At 43.0% G+C, this 10,969-nt stretch overlaps 1 protein-coding gene across 1 annotated transcript; it reads right to left on the bottom strand.

The window, feature by feature from the left end:
• Positions 1-493: 493 nt before the first annotated feature.
• Positions 494-10,034, bottom strand: LOC120750728 (b(0,+)-type amino acid transporter 1-like). Its single transcript, XM_040059688.1, has 6 exons — positions 9,267-10,034; positions 7,541-7,674; positions 4,644-4,773; positions 2,290-2,414; positions 1,773-1,860; positions 494-727 (listed from the first exon to the last, which is right to left on the bottom strand). The coding sequence occupies exons 1-6, from the start codon at positions 10,026-10,028 to the stop codon at positions 494-496; spliced, it is 1,473 nt and encodes a 490-aa protein (XP_039915622.1). The 5' UTR covers positions 10,029-10,034.
• Positions 10,035-10,969: the final 935 nt, after the last annotated feature.

Here is a 10,969-nt window from a genome sequence, read left to right as displayed (position 1 = left end):
AGAGTGAATACCTGAGTGAAAAAGGGTTTATTTCTTGTGGCCATGGTGAGCCCTTGCTTTATTGATTTGAGAAGCTCTGCAGTCACAGTGGGCAGAACTAGGTGTAAATAATTAAAGGCATTGCCAGGATTGGCTATGGAACCCAGCCTGCTGTAGGAATAATATCTCATTGTCTATCTTTTGCTGCCTTCATCTTGAAATATGAGATAAGATCCTGAGAAATGGCCCTTTTTGGGATGAAACCTACAAAAGCACATATTCCTTTGGAATCTATATGTAATACCAAGGCAGAGCTGACAAGGAGAAAAAACATGTCCCCAGAATTTTAGGGAAACATGAGGAATCACAGCAGTAGTCCATCTCACCTGGACACTTACTGTCAGTCACATTCTACTCATTGCTCTTTACAGAAGAATATTTTCTGAGCCTTGAAAACCAAGGTGCTGGGATAAGCCATGAGGTGCAGGCAGCCACGTGAAGGGAGGATGTCATCTCAGTTTGCATCCCTGGTAGTCGGAGCAACTTCCAGCAACAACTGGAGGTGTAAAGTGACTCTCTGTAAGCAGCGAGGGTGATATTTAAAGTGAACCAGTGGGAAATAAAAAATGATGCCGCTGAAAATGAACAGGACAATGTAGAGGATCTCTATTTGGGGTTGATCAATGATGGGAGCTAACACCAGGTACACAGCTGCCATCAGCACAATTATGGGGATGACAATTGGGACCTGTGAAAGCAAAACATCAGCATAAGGAGTCATGTAATTCTGGGCCTCTGTGTGTCTGGACAGCCCTGGAATCTCTGCAAAAGGCTTTTTAGATGAAACTTTTCTGCAACCTGATGTGTTACCTAGAAATACCAATTAATCCAGACACCCTGTTTCCCAGCCTACCCCCACTCCAAGGCTGAACATCCCTGCAAGAGCTACACAGCCATATCACACCTTAACCCCTGGTCTTTCCTGCCCTCCTAGACCTGAAGGTGCAAACTCTGGAGTTTAGTCTTTTCTTGCTCTCCCTACCACCTTGCATCTAAAAGCCAAGCTGTAGACAAAACATGGAGCAATTCTATCCAAATCAACTGTACCCTAACATCATTGCACAAGAAGTTTTACCCATGTGTTGACAGACAGGTGGACAGGCAATCTCAGAGGCAATTTCTGTATGCCTGGTCAGAAAGTATTTAAACTTCAATTTGAAGTCACCCTTCTTCAAAGGAGGGTGGCTTGTGCATTCGTTAATAGTCTTCAATCACTGAGGAAGCACTGCAGATGAGCTCACTCATGGCATCAGGGGAAGAACATGTGACTCCTGATTTCCTTCCTTTTATCTGTTTTGTAGGGAGCAAACCTGTCCCCATGGCATCTCAAAGAACTTGGGGCACTCCACCTGTTATTTTTTCCTCTGCAAGGTTCTTACACCTGGGCTACCCTCCAAGGAATTTGCCCAAAGTCTGTAAGCATAAACACATGATTGATGTTGATCAGAATCATCCTTCATTTACCACTTTAATATTTTAGAAAAAAGAGGATATATTTTCATAGTGAGGAAGCAGGGCATTATTAGCTTTTCAAGACAGAGAACTCAGCCTTGACTTATGCATGTATTTTCACACTATTTCATCCCTTCTTGGCTTTGCTAACACAAAACTTGAAATTAAGAAAGGAAGGACAACCACATTAAATTTGCAGCGCTCACTCTTCTCTCTAAATGTTCTCTTAGTCATTTGAACAATTTAGGAAAATATTTGAGAGTTTTATGTTATTACTTTACCTTGTAAGATCTTGGCAGTTCTGGTTTCTTGATTTTTAAATACAGGAGCCCAGAAATAGTCATTCCATAGAAAAGCCATGCCATAAAACTTGAAGAAAAAAAAAAAAAAAAGAGACAGCATTAAACTTGGAGTGAGATCATCTAGGAATGTCAGTCCTGCCTTGCAGATCCCAGATGTTCATATCTCCAATTAAAAAGGTGAATATTGATAAAAATGTAGTAGTTCATCCATTAATTTTCTTTCTAGCACAAACAATGAGAACTTTAGAATTATCTGAACATTACTGATTTAATGGGGATGAATCACGTTCAGTTAAGTCTCTAGTGACAGGAGCATTCATGCATTTCAAAGTTGCTGGTTCCCAATCTCTTTATTTTCTTTCTTCCCTTCTCCTCTCCCCAGTATTAGTTAGAAAGCAATAGCCCAGGCTCAAAAAGATAATGCAAGAAAATACTTATAAGAAATGGAAAACCCACGAGCACAGGGGATGCAAACAGAAATCCTACACACACATACCTGAAAAAGTTCACAATACTGGTGAAGCTTCCTGATATTATCATTATTAAAGACATCACAGATGTAAAGAGTAGAGCAGGGGAGGGCGTGAGGCGATGCACATGAGCCATGGACAGAATGTCTGGCTGAAAAACAAAGCAAAACACTGTATGATCATATCATGGACTCAGAGGTCCTTACTCATCCCCTCAGCTGCGGGTGGGAGCTTTGCCTGCAGCCACAGCCGCTTGTAGCCAGCAAATATGCATCACAAAGAACCAGACCAACTCTGAGGAGTGTAAATACAGAAAACTCCCTCAAGGGTATTTTCATTGTCTCACTGGTTTCATATCAAATATGCTCAGTTTGAGCAGGCAAAATGAGGTTTTCAAACTACTGATGTGACAGAATGAGTCAAATTGGAGCTTTCCTGACCACCATCAGGACCTCTTGACATGGGCCCACTCTTCTGCCCTCTGTCACATCTCTCTGGGACTTGACTTCTCTTGGGATGACTGGAAAATGAGCCAAGGACTACTCCTGAAACATTTATGTAAATACAAATTAAACCAGGATTTGTTTCAGGATTAGTAGCCTCTTTATTATTTGTTTCATTGGGAAAGTTTAATGAGAAAGACTGCTTTTTAAATTTAATTTAATTTAATTTAATTTTTAATTCCCAACCAAAATATCATGCAAGGAGTTTTACTAGAGATGACTGTCTGAGAAATGGCATAAGCATTCAGCTCATAGTCTGGTATGGTCAGATTCTGATCATCAATGCACTTCTCAGCACAGCGCTTTCCATGATAGACCAGGCACTGTCCTTAAAGACAGGAGCTGAGGAACAAGTAACCACCAAAACCAGGACCCACCAAAACCAGCAGCAACCAGTCCAGCCATCTCCACCAATCTGGTTATTTATATGTATGAAAGATTCCCTGCTATGAACCAGGAGCAGAGCTGGTGTGGAATCATAGATTCATAAAACGATTTGGGTTGGAAGGAACCTTAAAGATCATCTAGTTCCAATATCCCTGCTGCAGGCAGGGACACCTTTCACTAGACCAGGCTGTTCAGAGACCCATCAAGCCCTGACCTTGAATTTACAGGGATTGGCCATCTACAACCTCTCTGTGCAACCTATTTCAGTGTCTTCATACCTGAGGACAGAAATGCCAGATGTGGTGGGTGAGAAGGATCAAAAAAAGCAGAGAGATTCAAGAGGAACACAAGATGCCTGCTCAAAAGAGAGGACAAATGCAGCTCAGCCTTTTTTCCCCTCTTTGTGGAGCAGTGTGGTTAAGTGTTTGTGGAGGTGTACCTGTGAGTCTGTGTCACCATCTGGGATGTGACAGCAACCTCGGTATACCCAGGTACCAGCAACTGGGGCGACTGGGATCCAGGGGCTGAGTATCTGAGCCCAGCTGCTGGAGGGACCTACACTGTACATATGTTTCTATATGTGTTTCTCACTAATAGACCCCTGATCAGCCAGAGGGGGAATCAAAGGTCCTTGGTGTTGTTAGCACTGGTGTTTGTGTGAGCCCCAGGTATGTCTGTATGTGCAGCTCTGTGTTCCCTGCTGTCTCTGTATGTATATATACAGCTATACATGTATGTTTGTGTACAGCTATACATGTATGTATGTGTGTACCTAAATATGTTTCGTACCTGTGTTTGCATATGTGTGGCTACTGGGAATACATGCTGGATTTACTGGTTGGACCAGGCAGGAGGGAGCTGCAGCAGCCTGACAGCCTGACCTCCACTGGGTCACCAGATCTGGCCTACCTAGCAAAACCAATACTAAACCCGAACAAGGAGAGATGTAAGGCTTGATGTCACCTTGTAATTGCTATGACGCTTGAAGAACAGAGCTATCCTATGCTGCATCTCAGCTGGACTGCCGTGAGAAAACTGGATTTCCCCTGAGACCAACCTGTATAGTCAGTGTAACTTGCAAAGGCAGCTGGCTGGTGCTGGGCTACCTTCCCAATGTGAGCAAAGATGCCTTACAACACATGAGCATGGCCAGGATCCCCTTCCCTGGCAGGTATATTGACTAGGTCACCCCACAGCCTGTGCCTGGTGCTCCAATGCAGCAATATTTGAGTGGTTCATTCTAAACCTATTCAGGCTAGATGTGAATATGTATCTTTTCGAAAGCACCTGACTGAAGAAGAAAGCCCAGAGACAACATATACCTCACATTTGAAAGAGATGGGGATTAAATTCTTTGAGCAAGGAACAAACCGCTTGAAGAACTATCACTCTGCCTGTTGAACATACACAGTGTTTTCCTCTCTGCTTTAGTGTCACGAGAAGAGGGTGAAGTAGTTCAAAGCAAGCCAGACCCCTTTCTTTGTGCTTACCATATGGCCCTCCCTGGCAGCGATGTAGCACACGCGGCCTCCGCTGAAGAATGTGCCATTTGATGAACCAAACGTAGACAGAGCCACTGACAGGGAGATGAGCCATGCCCAGCTGCCCAGGACTTTGTCCCTGAGGTGGGAAAGAGTTCACAGAATAAGATGCAGTTTGTAGATGTATTGAATACTCAGTGTAGAACCAGACAGGTTTCATCTCTCCATTATTTCTGTATTATACTGATTTTTTTTTTTCCCAAAATCTTTCTAATGATTTAAAGTCTACTTGCAATTTCCATTATATTTAGTGACTAGTAAGTTTGTCTTGTCTGACAGCTTTTCTTCCTGCTAGATATATTCTGTCCACACTGCAATGGTGTACAAAGTGGTCACAAGAGGCAAAAGCACCTTTTTTGTGTACTGACACTGTGGCAAAATGCCTGAAGATAGCGCTATCACAACCAATAATAGTAGCTTGGAAATCACAGAAAAACTGTTCCCACCACACTGGAAGAAATATTCTGCATTACAACTTCTTCCTAAATATGCATAGGATTTTAACCCTGTAATGTCACATGCACCTATTACTGCTCTTCTGTGTATCAGACTTAAGCTAAAGCAGTGGCTTGAATTCCAGGCATTTGGTTCTACAACATGTCCAGACATTTCTGGTTATCTTTAACAGAAAAAGTAGTGGAGTTACAGAATTCAAGGTAAACATTTGGAAGGAATTATAATTTTCTCACCTAAAAGTGAGGATTGTCTTCTGGAATGAAGGAGCATTAAGAGTATTAATTGAGTAATAAATGCTGGTGTTTGGGGTAATTATTACATACACAATCACTGCTTATCTAATCAGCAAAAATCCAAAACTCAAATGTTTTTTAGACCACTTTATTTGCAAGCAAACTGAAACCTGTGGTTGATGTTAAATCACTGTCATCGAAGAAACACTGGGAAGAGTTTCCTGAGCTCCTTTTGTGGCTGCAGCTCTCACCACTGAACAATGGTTCTTTCTGGCAGTTTTCCTCTTACACAGGGAACACACGCATTTAAATGTGACAAGTCCTCCTCTGGCTTCTTTCTACTCCTCCCATTCTTTCATAATGGCCTGAATAGCTGCATCTCTTGTTTGTGAGTGACAGCCTTCACCCCCTTCTCAAGACTGGCTCCCTACCTGTTTGCCAGCCTTTGAGTGCCCAGCTTTCCTGTCACTAGTTCACTATTTCTTCCTGAATTGCACTCTTGGGTGAAAAGGTTAATCAGGCAGGAAAAGGAGATGCGTTACAAAGGAGGAAGCTCACAAATAACTTGTTAATTAGGAATGATGGGAAAGGAAGTGCAGGGAAAGTTCATGACACTGCAGCTTAGTAAGGCTTTGAGACATGCTTAAACAAAGGACTAGACCTTTAAAAGCTCCTACTCATAATGATGTGAAAGGCTTAGAGAACACATGCAGCAAGAGCTCAGTCAGATCTTCAAATGGGAGATCTTGTGACATGCACACAGAAGGAGAGCTGCTGCTGACTTTTTAGGAAGAGGATGAGCAGTACATAATCTGTGGATACACCATGTCATCATTTCTGCCAGACAACTCATTTAGGGCTATCAGGGATTCTGTGTCTCTGGAAATATTTAGACTAAGACTGGATGTTCTGGTGGCAGATCATTGATGGTGTCTAAACCTCTCATGATGGCCCCTTTCTTCCTGTCCTAAATTCCTTGTCTTGTCCAGAAACTGTTTAATGTCACCAAATAATTCAGGTTGATGAGAAATAGAAATTGTTTCTGCGCATCTCTGAACAAACACAAGCCAGTTGGCTATAATTACCAAAGGCTACTGAGCCTGTGTGTAACAGCTCTCAAAGGTGTTGTTGAGATCAATGCCATTTTCCATTTCCCCACAGATGGGGAAACTGAGACATAAGACTCTGGTCTGCTCTAAATTCCAAATGCAAAGCGGACAGGATTCACCCAGTTGACTCCTGTCTCATTCCCAAATCACTACTTCTGCACTAGAAGAGCAGCATATTGCTGTCTCCATATCCCTGGAGATATCCCAAATGCGGGTCATTTCTCAGTCCCCAAGTCTGGATATGTACCCACACTGCATTCCCAGTGCCTGTGGGGAGAGGCTCCTGGTGTGACCTTTGCCTCTCCTTTATGGACACTTTCCATGAGGTAAAACAAGTGGGGAGGAGCTACCGGTTCCCAGTGTAAACAAAGGGAATGGGGAGTAAGGAATGTGCCGTCTTGGCAGTCTAGATGCACCTTGGAGACCATGGTCAGATGGAGCTGGTCAGCTCCGGCCTCATAAGGCCACAGAATTTTAGAATCATAGAACAGTTTGGAATAGACCTTGAAGATCATCCTCTTCCAAGACCCTGCCATGGGCAGGGACATCTTCTTCTACACCAGGTTGCTCAAAGCCCCCTCCAACCTGACCTTGAATGTTTCCAGGGATGGGGCATCCACAGCTCCTCTGGGCAACCTGAACCAGTGCCTCACCACTCTCACAGTAAAGAATTTATTCCTTATGTCTAAGGTAAACCTATAGTCTCAATTTGGAGCCATTCCTGCTTGTCTTACTTATAATGCCCTTGTAAAAACTTCCTTTCCAACTCTCTTGTAGGCCTTTTAGGCACTGGAACATGCTATATGGTCTCCCTGGAGCTTTCTCACCTCCAGGCTGAACAGACCCAGCTCTCTAAGACAACAGTGTGCTTCAGCCCTCTGAGCATCTTTGTCACCCTCTTCTCTGCAACATTCCCTGACAGGTCCTCCTGGCCTGACCAATGCAGTGCTGCCATTCCCTCTGGGAATAACATTCAAATCTCCTTAAACCCAGGAGAGAACCAGTGTTTCTCAGGGCTGCATTGCCTGTTGCCCCACGCAGAGCTCACCCCCAGGTGACAGCCACGGCTCCTGAAGACAGCAGCTCAGACGGAGTCATGGCTGCCAAGTAGCTCACGTTTACCAGCAAATACAGGCACGTAACCAAAGGGATGGCAATCATCAGAGCTCTGGGAAGGGTCACCTGGAAAGGGGATGACAGCAGTATTAGGTGCATCACATTTATGCCTGCAATATGCTTTTTTTGTTTGTTTTGTTTTTGCCACCACCCACGTTTCTCATTCAAATTCCTCCACTCCCTAAGCTTTTCCTCAGAAAGACTTAGATCCAGATTCACGTGGCAATTTTCACACCAGTCTTGTACAGTTCCAAAGTTAGCCTAAAAAACCCCACAACCAACCAAACAAAGTCAATCAAAAAAAAAGAACTCACCAAATCTTATTAAATAGGTTTTGAGTTGTAACTGGCCAATATACCTTTTGCATACTTCTTGATTATCTTGTTATTAGTGTGTTATGTCTTCTAGTATGCTGCATCTTCCCATAAACACTCCACTGCCATGGGCAAAGTTCCAGTGTGTGTTATATCACGTTTAACTGCTCCACGTTTAAATCAAAACAGGGGGTTATCTCAAAATCTCAAAGGGGATTTGCTCTAGGAAGGAAGTATTTATTTTTTCTTAGTGACAGAATTGTGTCTTAGAACACCACAGAATCATTTTAAGACTCAATAAAAGTGCCAGGAAATGGCAACTGTATGCATCTAAGAACCTGAAATATCAGTCTTAGCATTCCCCATTCTCAACACAGGACAAGATACAGCAATACCTAATGGTGGTGTCTCCACTCTGGAAGGGCCTGAGTATCAGTGGGCATGATCCTGTGGGAGAGAGTAGCCCTGGGATCTTTGCTGCCATTTAGGTTGATATTTAACTCTGTATTTTCATTTAATCTTGCGTAGGATCTTGTGTGCTGCACTGGTAGAAAGCACACTCTATAAACTCTGCACTCATACAACTCTTGCAAAATAAGAGCTTTTCACTGCTGCAGTGTTTGGTCTGTGAAAATGGGTAATGTGGCACAGAGAAGGTTGATGTGAGATGCAGGTGAGTTACTTCAGTGCCTATAGCATAGACTGCACAATGCTAAAATATAGTGTTTAAAGACAGGGATCATTCAGAGTTAGATTCCCTTTCCAGTGAGGCTTCTCTTGCTCTGAAGTTGCCCCTTGGTGCAACAGGGAAAGATAAAATAGTTTTCTAAAGCATAGATTATGCATCAAATCTTTAAGGAAATACATGGTGTTAGGAATCCTTTATGGATTATAGTAGTGAGTAATTTTCTGAATAAATCTATGTGTCTACAGTAAGATCCTCTAAACACTAAGACAAAACTTCACCCCCAAAGCATCCAGGTGCTGCCTAATAATTTCTTTCCAGTCAAGGGGTTATTTTAGGACTTTCATAGGACCACAAGATGGTTTAGATTGGAAGGGACCTTAAGGATTATCTAGTTCTAACCCCCATGCAATGAGCAGGGGTTCCTTCCACTACACCAGTGGGGTTGCTCAAAGCCCACACAAGCTGGCTTTGAATACTTCTGGTAATGGGGCATCCACATCATCTCTTGTGTCAGTGTCTCACCACCCTCACTCTAAATCCCTTGATTACCACTCTTAACACAATCACAGATAGAATCAAACATATTAACAGCGGGATTAAGTAAAACCCAGCTCACTCACTCACTCACTCACTCACTCACTCACTCACTCACTCACCTCAGGCTTCTTCAGTTCCTCAGTTACATAATTTAGGTTGTTCCATCCATCATAGGACCAGAGTCCCTGGTAAAATGCCACTCCAAGTGCCCCAACACCTGCAGCTGTACCTTGAAAACCATTCTGAAAACTCTGAGTTTGTCCATTGGCAAGCAGCACCAACCCACCCACCACGATCACCAACAAAGCCAAGAGTTTGGCAGCTGTAAAAATGTTCATAACAGATGTCGCCAGCCTCACGTTGAGACAGTTGATGATAGTTAAAATCAGGATGCAGGCAGCAGCTGTACATTTGACAGCAACCTGCGGAGATGAGCATCCTGGGTAGAACGGCGCAATGGCGTACTCCGCAAAACTCAGACAAACAGCTGCCAAACCAGCTGGTCTCACCAGGATGACAGAAGTGTAGGCGAAAAGGAAAGCAGGAAAAGAACCAAAAATCCTCAAAATGTAAATATATTCTCCTCCAGACTCTTTAATTATTGTTCCAAGCTCAGCGTATGACAAGGCTCCAAACATGGCCAGGAGACCACATGCTGCCCAGATCAGCAGGCTGCTGGCAGGGTTCCCCATGTGATGTAGTACCCACTCAGGGGACATAAAGATCCCTGAGCCTATCATGGTGCCTGCAATTAATGACACGCTGCTAATCAGGCCGACCTCTCGTTTCAATTTCAACTTCTTCTTCTCTTTGCTCAGATCTGTGGACGAATGAAGTGGATCTGCCGAATGAAGTGGATCTGTTGTCTTCCTTTCCCTCATTGTGGAAATGTGAGGAGATGTTGTAAGGAGAGAACCTGAAAAAGGAATAAGGCATTTGAATAAGGAAATAAGGACTACCTCAGGCTTTAAGGTTTAGTTAATAATTACAAAAGTCATACTGAACGCTGTTGAGAAACACAAACTTATCTTCTGCATTTCGCATTCTTTCATTACCCATCTTATCTTGGTAATTTATTACACTGAGTTTGATTATCCCTGAACTTCATTGTAAGCAATGGTAATGGATAGTATCCAGCACTACCTCAAAATCACTCAGCACATTACTGGACTGTGATCCTGGTTATCTCTCCTTCAAATCATGCTTCAAACAGTATCTGAAATTAAGATCAGGTAAGCAAAGTTCCCATGCAAATCTGCACTTTATTCTTTGCTTAAAAGTCAATGTTCAAGCACTCGCTTCAGTGCTCAATCTTATTTTCATACTTCACTGTAGCATGATGAGACAAATAAGTCTGCTGGCCAGCATGCTAAGGCTTTGCTCAACAAGGAACATTTCCAGTGTGTTGATCAAAGAAACAGAAATTATTTGCTAAAAACCACTCCAGAGATACTTTTTCTGCACAGTGGAGGCAATATGAGCATTTTCCAATTTTAGGAAGTGCAGGAGGAAAAGTGTGAAAAGACTACAATTACATTTTTCCAGGGCCTTTTTACCATTGTACATAAGGTGTGTTCACTCCTACCATACCACAATCTTCAGAGCATTTTGTCACAGCTTATCATACACACATTTCAATGTACACATGACAGAAACACGGCACAAGCTTTTGAAGATACCCCTGACCCTTAGTTAGATATCTCACACATAAAACTCCAGACCTTGAGGCAGGTTCTGCTATAAATATGACTATTACAGTGCATGAGGGTGTATTTTGTGACCTGTGACACGCATGAAGTATTGAGCAGAAGGGAACTTCCAC

Source organism: Hirundo rustica, chromosome 3, assembly GCF_015227805.2.
Source record: "Hirundo rustica isolate bHirRus1 chromosome 3, bHirRus1.pri.v3, whole genome shotgun sequence".
Lineage (NCBI taxonomy): Eukaryota > Metazoa > Chordata > Aves > Passeriformes > Hirundinidae > Hirundo > Hirundo rustica.
Note: the sequence above shows the minus strand (reverse complement) of the source record. Positions and strands in the feature narration are given on the sequence as shown.